The sequence below is a fragment of the Acanthochromis polyacanthus genome, chromosome 23, assembly GCF_021347895.1.
Source record: "Acanthochromis polyacanthus isolate Apoly-LR-REF ecotype Palm Island chromosome 23, KAUST_Apoly_ChrSc, whole genome shotgun sequence".
In the NCBI taxonomy this organism is placed as follows: Eukaryota; Metazoa; Chordata; class Actinopteri; family Pomacentridae; genus Acanthochromis; species Acanthochromis polyacanthus.
The window spans coordinates 272,665-294,447 of record NC_067135.1 but is presented as its reverse complement, the minus strand read 5'-3'; the positions used below and the strand labels follow the sequence as shown (position 1 = coordinate 294,447).

The following is a 21,783-nucleotide window of genomic DNA, read 5'->3' as shown; positions in this document are numbered from 1 at the left end:
TCGATGTTGCAAGTGCTGCTGCAATGTCTGTGTAAAGGATCAACCAATTACTGAACTGGCTCCGCCTTTAAGCTTTGATTGACAGACCAAGATATTATGCTGAAAAACGGCATTATGAAATAAAAAGGCCATTGTGAAAAAGAACATTTTGAAATAAAATTGACTTTGTAAAAAACGTTTTTTTATTTTATAAAAGCTTGGAAAATGAATAAAAAGTAATTATTTAAGAATGAAATTGTTGATTCTGGATTCTGCAGGCGACGTCTGACGTTACGGTGAGCGTATTGCGTCATTTCCTGTTTCAGCACTGTGTCGTGTTGTTAGCATGGCTTCTGCTTCTGCCTCTTCCTCTCCCTCTCTCTCCCTCTCCTGCTCAGTGTGCCACATGTTTAGTTATTCCTCTGCCTCCTTTAGTGATAACGATATGTGTAATAAGTGCAGCCTTTTTGTAGTTCTGGAGGCGAGGCTCTCCGAATTGGAATCGCGGCTCCGCACCATGGAAAATAACCCGCTAGCAGCTAGCCAGGCCCCCTTAGCCGGTGCGGACTGCAATATCTTAGCTGCTAGTGTAGCATCTGTTAGCCGTCCCTTAGCAGTGCCCGAACAGCCGGGTGGATGGGTGACAGTTCGTAGGAAAAACAGTCCTAAACTCAAGCCTGCTGTCCCGGCTCACCACAAACCGCTTCATGTTTCTAATCGTTTTTCCCCGCTCAGCGACACACCCGCTGAGAAACCAACTCTGATCATTGGCAGCTCCATAGTCAGAAACGTGAAGCTAGCGACACCAGCGACCATAGTTAAATGCCTCCCAGGGGCCAGAGCGGGCGACATAGAAGCAAATTTGAAACTGCTGGCTAAAGATAATCGTAAATATAGTAAGATTGTTATTCACGTCGGCGGTAACGACACCCGGTTACGCCAATCGGAGGTCACCAAAATTAGCGTGGCATCGGTGTGTACTTTCGCCAAAACCATGTCGGACTCCGTAGTTTTCTCTGGACCCTTGCCTGATCTGACCAGCGATGACATGTTTAGCCGCATGTCGTCGTTTCGCCGCTGGTTGTCTATGTGGTGTCCATCAAACGACGTGGGCTTTATTGATAATTGGAGCTCTTTTTGGGGAAAACCTGGTCTGATTAGGAGAGACGGCATCCATCCCACTTTGGCTGGTGCAGCTCTCATTTCTAGGAATATGGCTGATTTTATTAGTACTCCTAAAGCATGACAACCCAGAGTTAAGACCAGGATGCAGAGCTGTAGTCTTACACACCTCTCTGCAGTTTCCTCACAGCTGTCACCCTCCAGTAATTCAGTTAACTTTATTGAGACTGTGTCTGTCCCCCGACCACCAAAATTCAATAAATTACACAAATCAAAAATATACAAAAGAAATAGTAACCACAAAAATGTAATAAAAATTAATACCACTATTTCAACAGAACACAGAGACAGGAAAATTAAATGTGGTCTGTTAAATATTAGATCTCTCTGGTCTAAATCTCTGCTAGTAAATGAGTTGATAACTGATCACCAGATTGATTTGTTCTGTTTGACTGAAACCTGGTTGCAGCAGGAAGAATTTGTTAGCCTAAACGAATCAACTCCCCCCAGTCATATTAACTGTCATATTCCTGGAATCACAGGCCGAGGAGGAGGAGTAGCAGCAATCTACCATTCTAGTTTAAAACTGAACCAGAGGCCTAAACCTGATTACAGCTCATTGGAAAATCTCACTCTTAGTCTCTCTCATCCAAATTTGAAAGCTCAGAAACCAGTTTTATTTGTTGTTATATATCGTCCTCCTGCTCCTTATTCTGAGTTTTTATCTCAATTCTCAGACTTTTTATCTGAATTAGTGCTCAGTTCAGACAAAGTTATTATTGTGGGTGACTTTAACATTCATGTTGACGTAGACAGCGACAGCCTTACAACAGCTTTTAATTCATTATTAGACTCAACATGTAAATAAACCAACTCATAGTTTTAATCACACTCTTGACCTTGTCCTGACTTATGGCATAGAAATTGAAGAGTTAACAGTATTTCCCCAGAACCCTCTTCTTTCTGACCATTTTATGATAACATTTCAATTTAAAGTAAAGGATTGTTTAGCAGCTGAGAACAAATATCATTACAGTAGGTGTTTGTCTGACAATTCAGTATCTAAATTTAAGGAAATAATACCCTCTCTGTTTACTTCAGCAACATTTACTGATAAATCAGAAGGCAGATATTATAATTTTACCCCCACAGAAGTGGATTATTATGTTAACAATGCTTCAGCCTCACTGCGTACAACTCTTGATAGTGTTGCACCTGTAAAAAAGAAAGTTCTATCTCAGAGAAGACTTGCTCCTTGGTATAATTCCAGCTGTGGACTTTAAAGCAGGCATCCCGAAAGCTGGAAAGAAAGTGGTATTCCACTAATTCAGAGGAAGTGTATGTGGCTTGGAAAAATAGTCTAGTAATCTATAAAAAAGCTCTTCGTAATGCCAGGACAACTTATTATTCATCTTTAATAGAGGAGAACAAGAACAACCCCAGGTTTCTCTTTAGCACTGTAGCCAGGCTGACAAAGAGTCAGAGCTCTGTTGAACCTTGTATTCCTTTAGCTTTAACCAGTAACGACTTCATGAGCTTCTTTACACATAAAATAGTTCTGATTAGAGATAAAATTAATCTGGCCCTTCCTACAAATGTCACAGATGCTTTTGAATTGGCTGTTAGACCTGATGAATCTTTAGAATTCTTCACTCCTATATGTCTCTCTGAACTAATTTCAACAGTTTCTACATCCAAACCATCAACATGTCTTTTAGATCCTATCCCAACTAGACTCTTCAAGGAGATTTTACCTTTAATTAATTCTTCAATGTTCGATCTGATTAATCTCTCTCTAGTAACAGGCTATGTACCACAGGCTTTTAAGGTTGCTGTCATCAAACCTTTGCTTAAAAAGCCCACTTTAGATCCAGATGTGTTAGCTAACTATAGACCGATATCCAACCTACCATTTCTCTCTAAAATTCTGGAAAGAACAGTTGCAAATCAATTATGTGAACACTTACAAAGGAATAATTAGTTTGAAATGTTTCAGTCAGGCTTCAGAGTGCATCATAGCACAGAAACAGCTCTAGTGAAAGTTACTAATGACCTTCTCATAGCATCAGATAATGGACTAGTCTCTATACTTGTTTTGTTAGATCTTAGTGCAGCGTTTGACACAATCGACCACAACATTTTATTACAGCGTCTAGAACATTCAATTGGCATTAAAGGGACAGCACTGGACTGGTTTAAATCCTACTTATCAGATAGGTTCCAGTTTGTGCATGTCAACAATAACTCTTCTGAGCATACTAAAGTTAATCATGGAGTTCCTCAGGGTTCTGTCTTAGGACCGATACTTTTCACATTATACATGCTTCCTTTAGGCAATATTATTAGGAAGCATTGTATTAACTTCCATTGTTATGCAGATGACACACAATTGTATTTATCTATGAAGCCAGATGAAACTGATCAGTTAGCTAGACTGCAAGATTGTCTTAAGGACATTAAAACCTGGATGACTTTTAACTTCCTACTGCTAAATTCAGACAAAACTGAAGTCATTGTATTTGGCCCCAAACATCTTAGAAACTCGCTTTCAAAGCAAATAGTTACTCTGGATGGCATCACGTTGGTCTCCAGTACTACTGTGAGGAATCTTGGAGTTATTTTTGACCAGGACATGTCCTTTAACTCACACATAAAGCAAGTCTGTAGGACTTCCTTTTTTCACCTGCGTAATATTGTAAAAATCAGGAACATTCTGTCTCAGAGTGATGCAGAAAAATTAGTTCATGCTTTTGTTACTTCCAGGCTTGACTATTGCAATTCCTTATTATCGGGTTGTCCAAATAGTTCTCTCAAACATCTACAGTTGATCCAACATGCTGCTGCGAGAGTACTGACAGGAGTTAGCAAAAGAGATCATATTTCCCCTATACTTGCTTCTCTTCACTGGCTTCCTGTTAAATCCAGAATAGAATTTAAAATCCTTCTTCTGACATATAAAGCTCTTAATAACCAATCTCCATCATATCTTAAAGATCTGATAGTACCTTATTATCCTAGTAGAACTCTTGGCTCTCAAGCTGCAGGCTTACTTGTTGTTCCTAGAATTTCTAAAAGTAGAATGGGAGGCAGAGCCTTCAGTTATCAGCTCCTCTCCTGTGGAACCTGCTCCCAGTTTGGGTTCTGGAGGCAGATACCCTCTCTATTTTTAAGACCAGGCTTAAGACGTTCCTTTTTGACAAATCTTATAGTTGGGGCTGACTGGGTGACCCACAGGGGTTCGGCTTGTGTCTTCATTTGCACAGCTGACTCCTTCTTGGACGTCCCTTCGTTCTGCCTCTAGTCATGCTGCTATAGGCCTATAGGCTGCTGGAGGACTTTTCTTGATGCACTGAGCCCTTCTCTATCTACCTTTACATTTAATATGTATACCGTTATTGCAGTACATTCACTCTGTTTCCCCCTGTGCTATTTCTCCGAGTGTCCCTGGTCCCAGAGCTGGATGCTTCAGATCTGTGGTTGATGTTCCACCAGCTGGTCCAGTCTCCATCATGTCCACTGTGGGATGCTGCTGCTGACCTTCCTCCAGCCCTCTGCTTCCAACTCCCTTTTTCCACCAGTCAACTCTGCATCGCCTTCACTATACTGTTATGCTAACTTACATACTGTTTGAATTTTACTGCTAGCTATATATGGAGTATGTTTAATGTCAGAGCCGTACATCATCAGAGTAAACTATGAGTCAGTTTTCAATGTTAGCTTATACTTTGTCTGTGTCACATATCCTGTCATGCATGTATCCAAATGTGTGTTGTGTTTTCCTTGCTTTCCCACCCCTCCCTCTTCTCCCATCCCTCCCCCTTGCCCTCTTCTGTCCTTCTCAACCCCCCCGGCCAGCAGGCAGATGGGTCCCCCCTATATAGAGCCGGGTTCTGCTCGAGGTTTCTTCCCTGTTAAAAGGGTGTTTTCCTGCCACTGTCTCCTTTGGGCTGCTCTGGGGGTCAGGCATTTGGGTTCTGTAAAGTGTCTTGAGACAATTTGACTGTAATTGACGCTATATAAATAAAATTGAATTGAACTGAATTGAATTGAATTGAATTGAATTATGAAATTGTTAAAATAATCATTATGAAATATTTAATTATAATAATTCGGTATTAAAGAATAATAAAACATATTTCATAATAACATTGCCTTATTTCACAATTTAATGGCCATATTATATATTTGTCTGTTATTTATCGTAATAGTATTTATTTCAAAATGTTGTTTTTATTTATTTAATTATGAATCTTTTGGGGCTCCATAGTGATGAAGGGGAGCAAGTTTGTTATTCCATCTTCACTAAGTAAACAAATGCTCCAAAAGATACACGAGGGACACCTTGGAGAAGTTAAGTGTAAACGTAGGGCGAGAGAGGTAATGTACTGGCCAAGAATTAATCAAGACATCAGCCAGACAACAGCGTCTTGTGAACTTTGCCGTACCTACAGACCAAAGCAACAGGCTGAGCCGCTGATGACTCATCCAGTGCCCCATCAACCATACTACAAGGTTGGGACTGATCTGTTTGACTGTGATGGAAAGAGCTACATTGTGGTCACAGACTACTTCTCTAATTATCCTGAAGTAGGAGCGCTACAGTCTACATCAAGCAAAGCGGTCATCAGCTACTTCAAAACCGTCTTCGCCAGACATGGAGTTCCATGTGAACTTTTCTCAGACAACGGACCCCAATTTTCCAGCTGTGAGTTTGCTGCCTTTGCAAAAGAATGGGGTTTTCAACACTTCACCTCAAGCCCAAACTATCCAAAATCCAATGGGCTGGCAGAAAGCTCTGTGAAAACAGTAAAGAGTCTGATGAAGAAAGCGCAAGACAGAGATGATTTCCAGAAAAGCTTGCTGATTTACAGGAGTGCACGTCTGCAAAATGGACTGTCTCCAGCCCAAATGCTGATGGGAAGGCGTATTCGCTCCAATCTGCCAGTAAATGAAGATCTGCTTACACCTAAAGGTGCACACAAAGTCAGAAAGGCAAAGGAGGGAAAAAAGCAGAAACAAAAGCAGCTGCATGATCGATCGACAAAACACCTGCCTATTTTGAAGCCTGGAGATGTAGTACGTTTTAGAGACGCTTCCACAGGTTCCTGGAGACAGAAGGAACACGTGGAAGAGGAAGTTGCGCCGCGTTCCTACAGGATCCAGACAGAAAATGGTTCGACCCTGAGGAGGAATCGTACGGATCTTCAACTACAGTCAGCTGATGAAGACCCAGCTAAGGAGACTGTTGAAAAGGACTCAATGGAGGCTACAGAGAACACTGAGAGTGGGCCTGAACCCACTGATTGCAGTTCGACAGCAGCATCTGCATCCCCAGCTGCTGTAAAACTTTCCAAGCAGGTGAAGTCACCAGCTGTTGAAGTACTGTCAAGACCGAGGAGACATGTTCACCCTCCTAAAAGACTGATAGAGAGTTGTTAAAGACTTGATAGAATGTTAGGTTAATAAGCAAATAGCAATAGCTACAAGTTCAAAAAAATAAAAGAAGAAAAAAATATCAAGTGTTGGTGTAAAGAGAAGAAAAAGTTCAGTTCTAATGTCAGAGATTGTTTTTTCTTCTAATATATTGTGTTTTAAGGGATGAGAGTTAAGTTACAAGGCATCGGCATCGCTTTGAGTTTGGTTGATATTGTTTTTCTTTAAAAGGGGGAAGATGTGGTGTAATGAATGTTTTGTGTAGAAGAACTCCATAACCCAGCATGCCACAGGGGCAGAATCATGAAATGACCTGACATCGAGTCACTTGTAGTTCGGCTGGATGTAAGAGACACGCGAGTATATATGTAGATTGTTGTGGTCATAATAAAAGTTAAAAGACCAGCAAGCACGCCTCGTCTGCGGTCCAACAAAACAAGGATAGAGACTAGTCCATTATCTGATGCTATGAGAAGGTCATTAGTAACTTTCACCAGAGCTGTTTCTGTGCTATGATGCACATTCATTTCTGAGAACAATGAGACATTAACATGCAGAATTTATCATAAAAAAATGCAAAAACTGGGGTGTTCTAAAACTTTTTACTGTAGTGTATATGAAGTTTAAAGTTTCATAGCTCTAATAGTGATCAATAATTAGCTGTATTGATCAGTAAATCAAGATATTACCATGATTACCATTTTACCAGCATTCTTGTCCTGGGTCATTCACAGCAAGCAAAACTTTAAAATCCTCATTTTATTTTTCTCCTAACGCTACATTAAAACTACCTGCTGACTGAAGGAGGAACCTGATTGGTCTGTTTACTGCAGAAGAGTCACATGACTCCTTTACCTGCTTTAATGTGAACAGAGTGAAGCAGAACACCTGAAAACCTTGTATGTATTATTTCACCACTATATGTCAGAACTTTATTGTACATGTTTGGTAATGTAGGTTCCAGATGTGCAACATCAATGTTTTAGAATTATTAATGCACAAAATAAACTACTTTTAAAGCATAAATTTCCAAATGTTTTCATAGATACACTATATATATCTTTTTTCTTCTGCATTTTTATATTTTAAATTTGTACAGTACCAGTCAGAACCCCCACACTGTCCCTTCTATACATGTATATCTATAGATCTGTATGTTAGTGACACAGCAGTGTAGAATGGTCTGACTGCACCTCACTAACATTCTGCTACATGAAAAACTCTTTAATTAATCCTCTGTTAATCATCTTTAAACCAATCACAGTCGCCATGGGAGGAGCTGAGAAGGAAATTAAAGGGTTAAATGTTAAATGACTGGGCCTGGGATCTTTCTGCATGGAGTTTGCATGTTCTCCCTGTGCATGCGTGGGTTTTCTCCGGGTACTCCGGCTTCCTCCCACAGTCCAAAAACATGCTGAGGTTAATTGGTTACTCTAAACTGTCCGTAGGTGTGAATGTGAGTGTGATTGTGTGTCTGTATATGTAGCCCTGTGACAGACTGGTGACCTGTCCAGGGTGTCCCCTGCCTTCACCAGAGTCAGCTGGGATAGACTCCAGCACCCCCCATGACCCTAGAGAGGATAAAGCGGTGTATAGAGGATGGATGGATGGATGAAATGTTAAATGAGAACCCAACAGAACGATCCAGAGTATTCCTTGAACAGTTATGGAGTAAATTAAAGGGTTAAATGTCTAAACCAGTCAACTTTTCAGTAAAAACTTTCAAAGCCAAACCTTTTGGTTTACTTTTCCTCTTCTTGCAGATAAATGGGGTCTAAATTTTGTTTTTACCTTCACTGGTCCTTCAGCTGAAGATCTCTGGTGGTTCCAGGTGGAGTTTACATTAGAGAGAATTAAATCAGATGCAGAGTTCAGTTTTCTCCTTTATGTGTTTGGCTCCCAGAAACAGGTATGAATGTGTTTAAACTGGTTTCAACCAAAGATAAACTGGTATGGACTGCTTAAGACTTGTAAAAACTGGTATAGATTGATTTCAAACTGGTGTAAACTGGTCTGTAAAGCGTTGCTGGGTGTAGGGTCAGTGACCTGAACACACCTGTCCGTGTCCGTCCAGGTAAAAAGCAGCTGACTGACAGATCAGAGTTGGTGATGGTTTATTAAACATCCAGTAAAAATGTAGAATGTGAATCAGACGAGCTGCAGCAGAATCAAAGTCCTGATTACATGATTTAGAAGCAGATACAAGAAGCAGCAGAACCAGGACCAGAACCAGGACCAGGACCAGCAGAACCAGGACCAGAACCAGGACCAGTAGAACTAGGACCAGAACCCTGGTCCAAGACCAAAGCAGCAGGACCAGGTCCAGCTGATGATCTGGGGTCCAGTCCTGGATCAGGTCTAGAACAGTCTAGACCCTCTCTTAATCTTTCTGTGTGGATTCTACTGGAAATGATTAATAAAATCTCTATCTAATCTAATCATCGTCTGTTGAGCTGAAAACAGAAATCAGGTTGAAGCAGAAACTCATTAATATCCCATCTGTCAAACAGAATCAGAACCAGGACCAGGACCAGGACCAGGATCCGTCCTCAGTTAGTGGTTGGAACCAGAGTACGTCCTGGAAACAGAAGAAATAAAGAGAAGGTCAACAACAAACACTGACATTAATAAACTGTATTAAACTGACTTTAACTGGTGTAAACTGGTCTGAACTGGTTTAGATTAGACTGGATCAAACATCAGCAGCATCACTGAGTTCATTGTTTCAGTAAAACATCAGACTTCAGGTTTCAGAGAACAAACTGGTCTGACACCGAAACCAGTATAAGTATTTACAAACACTAAAACTGGTGTAAACTGGTCTGAAAAGAGGACTGAAATAGTTTGAACGGGTTTGTAACTGAAAACAAACCTGAAAACACCAAACCAGTCGACAATCATAACAAAACTGGTTTTAAACTGGTTTGAACAAACTGAAGTTCATGTAAAGTGCTTTGAGGTTGATGTAAACTGATATTAAATTGGCTTTGACTGGTATAAACTTGCAATAGATTGGTGCAAAATGGTGCAAATTAGTATAAACTGGTATAAATTAGAATAAACTTGATTAAACTGGTATAAACTGGTATGAACTAATATAAACTGGTGTAAACTGGTGTTAAATTGGTATAAACTGATATAAAGTGGTATAAACAGATATAAACTGTACAAACTAATATAAACTGTTCTAAACTGTTCTAAACTGGTATAAACAGGTATAAACTGTTTTAAACTGGTATAAACTGGTGTAAACCGGTGTAAACTGGTATAAACTGGTCTGACCTCGGGCCTTCCTCTTGTAGTAGATGAATCCAGCCAGAGATAAGACCAGACCCAGAACCAATCCTGAGGCTCCGATAGCGATCTTGTTCCTCTCAGACTCAGGCATGGACGGATCTGAGGACAGACAGACAGACAGAGAGACAGGTGAAAGACAGACAGACAGACTGAGAGACAGACAGACACAGACAGACAGACTGAGAGACAGACAGACAGACAGACAGACAGACAGGTCTTTACCCCAGTCGGTTCTCAGAGGTTCTTTCAGGCTGGCGTGTTCCACCACACAGGAGATCTTCTCTCCAGACCTGCAGCAACACAAACACCATCACTGATCCATAAACCTGGACCTGGACCTGATTATTGATTTAATCACTGATCATCTATTGATTATTAATGTCTGTCATTAGACACCCAGGTCTATTGATCTATGGAACCAGATGGAACCAATCAGCTGGTGGAACTCCAACATGTCTGAAGGACATAATGGTCTGGATGACCTGGAACCTTCTCCATTTAAATCCACACAAACTGAGGTTCTTGTGTTTGAAACTTTCCATCTAACCAGATAGTTCCTCTAGATGGCGCTGCCTCCATTTCTCCTGTAGAGAACCTTGGAGTTCTCTCTGACCAGGATCTGTCCTTCAACATATAAACCAATCTGTAGGGCGGCTTTCTACCATCTAATGTAGTAAAATCAGGAACATCTGGAACATCTCAGAGTGATGCTGAGGAACTAGTCCATGCATTTAGAACTTCTAGGCTGGACTACTGTGGTTCCTGATGAGCAGGGGGTCCCAATAATTCTCCTAGAAACCTCCAGCCAGAGTTCTGACAGGAACCAGGAACAGAGATCAGAGTTGTCCTGTTAGCTTCTCTTCATGGTTCCCTGTAAAATCCAGGATAGAATCTAAAATCCTTCTTCTAACATCTAAACTCTTAATGAGCAGCTCCATCGTAACTGAAAAACCTGATTGGTCCAGATGATCCTATCAGAACCTGGACTTCTCAGACTGCAGCTTTACTGCTGGTTCCAGAGGTTCCAGAAGCAGAATCTTCAGTTATCAGCTCCTCTGTGGTGGAACCAGCTCCCAGTTTGGGTTCTGGAGGCAGACAGCCTCTCTAAGATCAGGACTAGAACGTTCCTCTGAGCTGATAGTTAGAGCTCCTCAGGATCAGAAGATCTGTTCCTTAGTTCTCCTGCTGTAGATTCCCATGATGCACCATAGGCGGAAATCCCGTAGGGGACACAGGGTACATGTCCCCTCCTTCCATAAAGTTGTCCCCCCAAAAATCGTTGTAAGCACACAAAAACAATTGAATAATAATATAGTAATGTTTAATAAAAGCACAACACAATCGCTGCAAATAATAAACGTAAAAGTTTTTATTTTTTAATTGTTGAAAGATTATGACCCCCCCATTCCTCAAGTGGTTTAGTCCACACGTCATTTCCAGCGTGCTGGGCTACTGGCAGCTTTGTGTGTCAACAGCGCGCGATGATCTTTCAACGAATGAGAAATTATGCTAATGTGTAAATGTTTTTTTTTTTTAAATCAGTACGTCAGTAAGAAAATAGCCTAGCTTATGATCGCTAACAGGCTCAAAGGAGTACGTAGAATAGTAGCAGTGACAGAGGTGACACAGAGAGAGACAGGGGAGGACAGAGAGGAAAACAGACGAGGGAGAAGAGGGGAGGAAATATAGACGACAGGATTTTAAAAAGGTCTGTCAGGATATTAATGTCAGATATAAGCCCAGTTTATATTTTACTGACATTACATTTGTTTCTGTAGAGATATCCAGATTTTGAAGGTTTTTATTATTTTCTGTAGGCTCGTAGTCAGTCCAGTAGTTATGGATTGTTCTTGATGGTATTTCCTCTGTTGGAACTTATTTTGAGCTTCACTTTCTTGTGAAGCTACTTTGATGGACTAAAGTGGAAGTTAGAGCAGGGTGCAAAGAAATTCTGTTAGATGTGATCATAAAAGTGCATCATTTCCACCTATTAACATTGTTGATTTAGCTGGTTGAACATAGAAAAACCTGTATGTAGGTAGAACATGCACTAAGACAGAACAATGCTAGAACTGCTATTATTACTTTTAATATGATGCTGAGGGCTCAACCCTGCAAGGCAAGTTCTAAAGCAGCAGGAGAGAGAGAGGATTTTTTGGTAACACTTCATAATAAGTGCACACTATAAAGCATTAGTAAATCATTAATAAAGTATTTGTAAATGATCAACTCACTATTAATGAAACATTTACAAAGCATTCTTTGACATTAGTTCAGCATTTATAAATACATAAGTAGATGTCTTTCTAAATATGTGTAGGCACAGATCTAGTCTCTTTATAAACATTAGTTAAGGCTTTTTAATCCTTAATAAATTATTTAAAATCATTCATAATTGATGATAAACTATTTATAAGCGCAGAATAACAAATGTTGTTCATTATTTATAATACTTTTGCAAACCATATTGAGCCGAAAATAAGTTTTAATAAATCATTAGTTAATAGTTAAATTATGATTTAAGGATTTACAGCTGACTTATAAACACTTCATTCATGTTAACAGCATGTGTAACCTGCTCAAACACAATAAGCATTAACTAAGCCTTAATTAGCAAATGTCAATACTTTTAAATACATTTTGTAAACACTTTACTAATCGCTACTTTGTAGTTAGTAACTGAATAAACCCCTTACGAAGTATTTGTCCATGGTTAGCTATCTCAAATATAAGGTGTTTGGACATCAACTAAGCCTTCACTAAGCATTAATTCAACATTTCTTAATACTTATAAGATGCTATATTTTCACTAGAACTCATTTGTAGATGCATATGACATATTTAGATAACAGCTGACCAACTCACTTTTTAAAAGGCAATTTATAACTACTTATGAACCCATTAAAAAATAAAATAATTAGTTATAAAGCCTGCATTAGTGCTTAGTAAAGTATTTCAAAGAGCTATCTAAAGTGATGGTGACATTTCCATTGGAACTCATTAGTAGACGGATATCATATTGTCATTGTTGCACTGTTTCCCATTGAACTACATTGGCAGAATCCCAGAATCAGGCAGCCACCCACTTCAACACATGGCCAGTTAGTTACCAGTTTTGTCAAATATTTTATTTTGTATGTATTTTAAATAATGATCAATATTCGATATTAACAAGTGTTTGTTTCTACCTCTGTTGTGTGTGTGCGTTCTTACATTTTCCCTTAAACTCCATTCCCATGCCTGTAATTCTGGATCATTTACTTTAATAAATCAGTTAGAACGTATACTATGCCATCACTTCAGAAACGCTCACTTGAAATTCTTTACAAATGATTAGTAGATGCAACCCTTTAAGCTTCAGTGTCCCGCCGGCGGTACACCTACTAATTTGCATAGGAATTTCAAGAATGTCCGACGGCTGCAAACCCGATTATACAAACACTATACACCGATGGAAAGCTTAGATTCTCATGAATCTGCCGGTATAAACCACTTTCAGATGCGATTACCACAGCGGGTGAGAAAAACACATTTGTCCGACAAAAACAAATATTCATCCATCCGTTCTCTATACACGGCTTCAACGCACACAGCGCGACTCACATTTCCGGGTTTATTATTACACACAAAAAAAAAGATTCCACAAAAAACGGCCATAATCCAACCTTTTACATCCAGATGACACAAGTCAGTAAACTATTTTGTCCAAAACATGTCCTGAAGTCGGTATAAAATCCCCGAATCGGTCGTTTTCAAGGAAATGCACCTCGTGATGCGCGTCCAATATTCCCTGTATTTTTTGTAATTTTTTTAATTTACAAATAGAATATTAGCGATTTTTTGTACTGAAAACGGCTGGAATTGACTGAAGCTTAAAGGGTTAAAACGACTATTTTAAGGTTGTTAGGCATTTCTAGAGTATGATATTAAAATAATGTTTTGGTTAATGACAATATGATATCCGTCTACTAATGAGTTCCAATGGAAATGTCACCATCACTTTAGATAAGCTCTTTGAAGTACTTTACTAAGCACTAATGCAGGCTTTATAACTAATTATTTTATTTTTTAATGGGTTCATAAGTAGTTATAAATTGCCTTTTAAAAAGTGAGTTGGTCAGCTGTTATCTAAATATGTCATATGCATCTACAAATGAGTTCTAGTGAAAATATAGCATCTTATAAGTATTAAGAAATGTTGAATTAATGCTTAGTGAAGGCTTAGTTGATGTCCAAACACCTTATATTTGAGATAGCTAACCATGGACAAATACTTTGTAAGGGGTTTATTCAGTTACTAACTACAAAGTAGCAATTAGTAAAGTGTTTACAAAATGTATTTAAAAGTATTGACATTTGCTAATTAAGGCTTAGTTAATGCTTATTGTGTTGAGCAGGTTACACATGCTGTTAACATGAATGAAGTGTTTATAAGTCAGCTGTAAATCCTTAAATCATAATTTAACTATTAACTAATGATTTATTAAAACTTATTTTCGGCTCAATATGGTTTGCAAAAGTATTATAAATAATGAACAACATTTGTTATTCTGCGCTTATAAATAGTTTATCATCAATTATGAATGATTTTAAATAATTTATTAAGGATTAAAAAGCCTTAACTAATGTTTATAAAGAGACTAGATCTGTGCCTACACATATTTAGAAAGACATCTACTTCTGTACTTATAAATGCTGAACTAATGTCAAAGAATGCTTTGTAAATGTTTCATTAATAGTGAGTTGATCATTTACAAATACTTTATTAATGATTTACTAATGCTTTATAGTGTGCACTTATTATGAAGTGTTACCAGTTTTTTTCATGTCCCCCCAGGAATTACTCTCTGAAATTTTACTGTTTATTGTCCCCCCAAAAATTAAAATGGGATTTTCGCCCCTGGGTAGATCTCATCTTTACATTCCATGGTTCTGGTTCTGCAAGAGTTTTTTGTTTGTTTGTTATATTTCTTTGTCCCATTTGTTAAAGACTTAATTTTTCTTTCCTCTGTTTCCAGGTGCTGCTCAAAGGAATTCAAGGAGACTGAGATTTTTTGTTTTCTCTGTTTACTGTTCAAAGGTCAATGGGAGGGAACCTGAGATAGCATACACTGTGAACTGGCACTACATAAATAAACCTGAAGTGAACTAAATTGAATTGAACTGAACCTGGACCGAGCCAAGGACCTTGAATCTGAATCAGACCCTTGATCTGAACCTGAACCTGGACTTAGATTCAGATTCAGAAAACTTTATTTGTCCCCAGGTGGCAATTAAAATGGTGTGTACTCCAGGTGTGAGTGGATCTGGTCCTGGACTTACCTGGGTGTGTACTCCAGGTGTGAGTGGATCTGGTCCTGGTCTTACCTGGGTGTGTACTCCAGGTGTGAGTGGATCTGGTAGTACCAGTCCCCGTTCTCCATCTCCTCTGTGGAGGTAACGTCTGAGGTGACCTCCTTCCCGTCTCTGAACCAGCTCACTTTGATGGTTTTGGGGTAGAAGTCGTAGACGCTGCAGACCAGCATGGATGGATGACGACCAGAGGGGGGCGTTGTGGAGTACAGAAGAACGTAGGGTTCAGCTGGAACACAGAGAACAGTTAGACCTGGTAGATCCTGAAGCTGATATTACATCTGAAAACACGACTTCTAATAGAGCTAAATTCACATTTAAACACAACACAAACATAAATCCATCCATCGTCAAAAAACCTAAATAGCACCTAAACATAATCATGAATCAGACTAACAATAATAATAATAATAACAATAATAATAATAATAATAATAATAATGATAATAATAATAATCAGATCAGTGATGTAGTACCAGAGTCTGACCACCAGATGGAGACTCTAACCTCCATTAAAGTTCAGATTCAGTCTGTTTATTCTGATGGATAACATTATTGATCATTGATTATTGATGATGAACTGATCAGTTTGATTCACAGTCAGGATCAACTCACCTGATTTAGACAGAACGTTGCTGTACCAGATTGGGATGTTGTGTTGGCAGACCGTCTCCTTCTGAGCTCTCAGCTGGTTTATATATGCAGTATCATTGTTCCAGTATTCTGCATTATGAATTCCATACTTCGTGTATCCAACAAACTTCCCCAAACTGCTGGTGAACCGAGCGTACTCCACTTGGTTGTAGTAAACAGACCTGCTGTACTCGATGTCCTTCAGCTCAGTGGAGTTAAACTGACAAAGATCGATCAAATATTGCATGAAACCATCTGAAGAAAGAAACACAGAATTAAACCTCAGAGAGCATTGATCAGAGTATTGCTCAGACTATTGATCAGAGCAGTGATCAGACTATTGATCAGAGTATTGATCAGAGTATTGATCAGGCTATTGATCAGAGCATTGATCAGACTATTGATCAGAGTATTGATCAGACTATTGATCAGAGCATTGATCAGAGCATTGATCAGACTATTGATCAGACTATTGATCATTTATTGATCATTTATTGATCAGAGTGTGGGTCCTACCTGTGCTGCAGACGGTGATGAGGAGCATCCAGAAGCTGACAGAGGATGAAGCCATGTTCCTGAGTTCACTCTTTGACCAACACTGACTCAGTGGGACTGAAAGCTGCTGTAAAAACCAGAACAGGGTCATGTGATGCAGCATCAGCTGTTACCAGGCAGAGAGTCTGACTGGAGTCTGCTCAGCACAACAAGACCTGATCAGTACCCTGATACATCAATAATCAATACCCTGATACCATCAATAATCAATACACTGATACCATCAATGATGAATACACTGATACATAGATAAAGGATAAAGCGGTGTATAGAGGATGGATGGATGGATGATACCATCAATAATCTATACACTGATACCATCAATAATCAATACTCTGATATCATTAATGATCAATACCTGATACCATTAATAATCAATACAATGATACCATCAATAAACAATACCCTGATACATCAATAATTCAATTCAATTCAATTCAATTTTATTTATATAGCGTCAATTACAGTCAACTCGTCTCAAGACGCTTTACAGAACCCAAATGCCTGACCCCCAGAGCAAGCCCAAAGGAGACAGTGGCAGGAAAACACCCTTTTAACAGGGAAGAAACCTCGAGCAGAACCCGGCTCTATATAGGGGGGACCCATCTGCCTGCTGGCCGGGGGGTTGAGAAGGACAGAGGAGGGCAAGGGGGAGGGATGGGAGAAGAGGGAGGGGTGGGAAAGCAAGGAAAACACAACACACATTTGGATACATGCATGACAGGATATGTGACACAGACAAAGTATAAGCTAACATTGAAAACTGACTCATAATTTACTCTGATGATGTACGGCTCTGACATTAAACATACTCCATATATAGCTAGCAGTAAAATTCAAACAGTATGTAAGTTAGCATAACAGTATAGTGAAGGCGATGCAGAGTTGACTGGTGGAAAAAGGGAGTTGGAAGCAGAGGGCTGGAGGAAGGTCAGCAGCAGCATCCCACAGTGGACATGATGGAGACTGGACCAGCTGGTGGAACATCAACCACAGATCTGAAGCATCCAGCTCTGGGACCAGGGACACTCGGAGAAATAGCACAGGGGGAAACAGAGTGAATGTACTGCAATAACGGTATACATATTAAATGTAAAGGTAGATAGAGAAGGGCTCAGTGCGTCAAGAAAAGTCCCCCAGCAGCCTATAGGCCTATAGCAGCATGACTAGAGGCAGAACGAAGGGACGTCCAAGAGGGAGTCAGCTGTACAATGAAGACACAAGCCGAACCCCTGTGGGTCACCCAGTCAGCCCCAACTATAAGATTTGTCAAAAAGGAACGTCTTAAGCCTGGTCTTAAAAATAGAGAGGGTATCTGCCTCCAGAACCCAAACTGGGAGCAGGTTCCACAGGAGAGGAGCTGATAACTGAAGGCTCTGCCTCCCATTCTACTTTTAGAAATTCTAGGAACAACAAGTAAGCCTGCAGCTTGAGAGCAAAGAGTTCTACTAGGATAATAAGGTACTATCAGATCTTTAAGATATGATGGAGATTGGTTATTAAGAGCTTTATATGTCAGAAGAAGGATTTTAAATTCTATTCTGGATTTAACAGGAAGCCAGTGAAGAGAAGCAAGTATAGGGGAAATATGATCTCTTTTGCTAACTCCTGTCAGTACTCTCGCAGCAGCGTTTTGGATCAACTGCAGATGTTTGAGAGAACTATTTGGACAACCCGATAATAAGGAATTGCAATAGTCAAGCCTGGAAGTAACAAAAGCATGAACTAATTTTTCTGCATCACTCTGAGACAGAATGTTCCTGATTTTTACAATATTACGCAGGTGAAAAAAGGAAGTCCTACAGACTTGCTTTATGTGTGAGTTAAAGGACATGTCCTGGTCAAAAATAACTCCAAGATTCCTCACAGTAGTACTGGAGGCCAATGTGATGCCATCCAGAGTAACTATTTGCTTTGAAAGCGAGTTTCTAAGATGTTTGGGGCCAAATACAATGACTTCAGTTTTGTCTGAATTTAGCAGTAGGAAGTTAAAAGTCATCCAGGTTTTAATGTCCTTAAGACAATCTTGCAGTCTAGCTAACTGATCAGTTTCATCTGGCTTCATAGATAAATACAATTGTGTCATCTGCATAACAATGGAAGTTAATACAATGCTTCCTAATAATATTGCCTAAAGGAAGCATGTATAATGTGAAAAGTATCGGTCCTAAGACAGAACCCTGAGGAACTCCATGATTAACTTTAGTATGCTCAGAAGAGTTATTGTTGACATGCACAAACTGGAACCTATCTGATAAGTAGTATTTAAACCAGTCCAGTGCTGTCCCTTTAATGCCAATTGAATGTTCTAGACGCTGTAATAAAATGTTGTGGTCGATTGTGTCAAACGCTGCACTAAGATCTAACAAAACAAGTATAGAGACTAGTCCATTATCTGATGCTATGAGAAGGTCATTAGTAACTTTCACTAGAGCTGTTTCTGTGCTATGATGCACTCTGAAGCCTGACTGAAACATTTCAAACAAATTATTCCTTTGTAAGTGTTCACATAATTGATTTGCAACTGTTCTTTCCAGAATTTTAGAGAGAAATGGTAGGTTGGATATCGGTCTATAGTTAGCTAACACATCTGGATCTAAAGTGGGCTTTTTAAGCAAAGGTTTGATGACAGCAACCTTAAAAGCCTGTGGTACATAGCCTGTTACTAGAGAGAGATTAATCAGATCTAACATTGAAGAATTAATTAAAGGTAAAATCTCCTTGAAGAGTCTAGTTGGGATAGGATCTAAAAGACATGTTGATGGTTTGGATGTAGAAACTGTTGAAATGAGTTCAGAGAGACATATAGGAGTGAAGAATTCTAAAGATTCATCAGGTCTAACAGCCAATTCAAAAGCATCTGTGACATTTGTAAGAAGGGCCAGATTAATTTTATCTCTAATCAGAACTATTTTATGTGTAAAGAAGCTCATGAAGTTGTTACTGGTTAAAGCTAAAGGAATACAAGGTTCAACAGAGCTCTGACTCTTTGTCAGCCTGGCTACAGTGCTAAAGAGCAACCTAGGGTTGTTCTTGTTCTCATCTATTAAAGATGAATAATAAGTTGTCCTGGCATTACGAAGAGCTTTTTTATAGATTACTAGACTATTTTTCCAAGCCACATACACTTCCTCTGAATTAGTGGAATACCACTTTCTTTCCAGCTTTCGGGATGCCTGCTTTAAAGTCCGCAGCTGGAATTATACCAAGGAGCAAGTCTTCTCTGAGATATAACTTTCTTTTTTACAGGAGCAACACTATCAAGAGTTGTACGCAGTGAGGCTGAAGCATTGTTAACATGATAATCCACTTCTGTGGGGGTAAAATAATAATATTTGCCTTCTGATTTATCAGTAAATGTTGCTGAAGTAAACAGTGAGGGTATTATTTCCTTAAATTTAGTTACTGAATTGTCAGACAAACACCTACTGTAATGATATTTGTTCTCAGCTGCTAAACAATCCTTTACTTTAAATTGAAATGTTATCATAAAATGGTCAGAAAGAAGAGGGTTCTGGGGAAATACTGTTAACTCTTCAATTTCTATGCCATAAGTCAGGACAAGGTCAAGAGTGTGATTAAAACTATGAGTTGGTTTATTTACATGTTGAGTCTAATAATGAATTAAAAGCTGTTGTAAGGCTGTCGCTGTCTACGTCAACATGAATGTTAAAGTCACCCACAATAATAACTTTGTCTGAACTGAGCACTAATTCAGATAAAAAGTCTGAGAATTGAGATAAAAACTCAGAATAAGGAGCAGGAGGACGATATATAACAACAAATAAAACTGGTTTCTGAGCTTTCAAATTTGGATGAGAGAGACTAAGAGTGAGATTTTCAAATGAGCTGTAATCAGGTTTAGGCCTCTGGTTCAGTTTTAAACTAGAATGGTAGATTGCTGCTACTCCTCCTCCTCGGCCTGTGATTCCAGGAATATGACAGTTAATATGACTGGGGGGAGTTGATTCGTTTAGGCTAACAAATTCTTCCTGCTGCAACCAGGTTTCAGTCAAACAGAACAAATCAATCTGGTGATCAGTTATCAACTCATTTACTAGCAGAGATTTAGACCAGAGAGATCTAATATTTAACAGACCACATTTAATTTTCCTGTCTCTGTGTTCTGTTGAAATAGTGGTATTAATTTTTATTAAATTTTTGTGGTTACTATTTCTTTTGTATATTTTTGATTTGTGTAATTTATTGAATTTTGGTGGTCGGGGGACAGACACAGTCTCAATAAAGTTAACTGAATTACTGGAGGGTGACAGCTGTGAGGAAACTGCAGAGAGGTGTGTAAGACTACAGCTCTGCATCCTGGTCTTAACTCTGGGTTGTCATGCTTTAGGAGTACTAATAAAATCAGCCATATTCCTAGAAATGAGAGCTGCACCAGCCAGAGTGGGATGGATGCCGTCTCTCCTAATCAGACCAGGTTTTCCCCAAAAAGAGCTCCAATTATCTATAAAGCCCACGTCGTTTGATGGACACCACATAGACAACCAGCGGCGAAACGACGACATGCGGCTAAACATGTCATCGCTGGTCAGATCAGGCAAGGGTCCAGAGAAAACTACGGAGTCCGACATGGTTTTGGCGAAAGTACACACCGATGCCACGCTAATTTTGGTGACCTCCGATTGGCGTAACCGGGTGTCGTTACCGCCGACGTGAATAACAATCTTACTATATTTACGATTATCTTTAGCCAGCAGTTTCAAATTTGCTTCTATGTCGCCCGCTCTGGCCCCTGGGAGGCATTTAACTATGGTCGCTGGTGTCGCTAGCTTCACGTTTCTGACTATGGAGCTGCCAATGATCAGAGTTGGTTTCTCAGCGGGTGTGTCGCTGAGCGGGGAAAAACGATTAGAAACATGAAGCGGTTTGTGGTGAGCCGGGACAGCAGGCTTGAGTTTAGGACTGTTTTTCCTACGAACTGTCACCCATCCACCCGGCTGTTCGGGCACTGCTAAGGGACGGCTAACAGATGCTACACGAGCTAAGCAATACACTGATACTGTTGTGTAAAATTAATCCACTGCTGTAATAAATCTATGTCTGTGTGTGCATCTGACAGCAGGCCCTGTGCCCTCTGACTGAACTGCTAACATTTAGCCTGTTTGCTGTTTTAGGATAAGGAGCAGGTGTTCGTGTGAGAAGCCCAGGGGAGGCTGTCTCCCACTGGGGAGGTGCCGGCTAGTTACGAGTTTTTAATAAAAAATTATTAGGGAGGAAGATTCGCTTAAACACCATCTCTTTGACTTAATTGTGCAATACTGACAGCTGGCAGTGGCAAAAAGAGGGATGGGTTAAGGGCATGAACTGACCCCAGCTCAGAGGGTATAAAAGATCGTATTATCTGACAGTAAGGTCAGAGGGCTTCCGGAACCTCTCTCAGTGTTTTGACCT

The 21,783-nt window shown here is 39.6% G+C and overlaps 1 protein-coding gene across 1 annotated transcript; it reads right to left on the bottom strand.

Moving 5' to 3' along the window:
- Positions 1–8,631: 8,631 nt before the first annotated feature.
- On the bottom strand, positions 8,632–16,458 carry LOC127532375 (H-2 class II histocompatibility antigen, E-S beta chain-like). The gene is made up of 6 exons (XM_051943961.1): positions 16,333–16,458; positions 15,799–16,071; positions 15,199–15,412; positions 10,054–10,121; positions 9,817–9,930; positions 8,632–9,112 (listed from the first exon to the last, which is right to left on the bottom strand). The coding sequence occupies exons 1-6, from the start codon at positions 16,385–16,387 to the stop codon at positions 9,084–9,086; spliced, it is 753 nt and encodes a 250-aa protein (XP_051799921.1). The 5' UTR covers positions 16,388–16,458; the 3' UTR covers positions 8,632–9,083.
- Between the last annotated feature and the right edge of the window lie 5,325 nt (positions 16,459–21,783).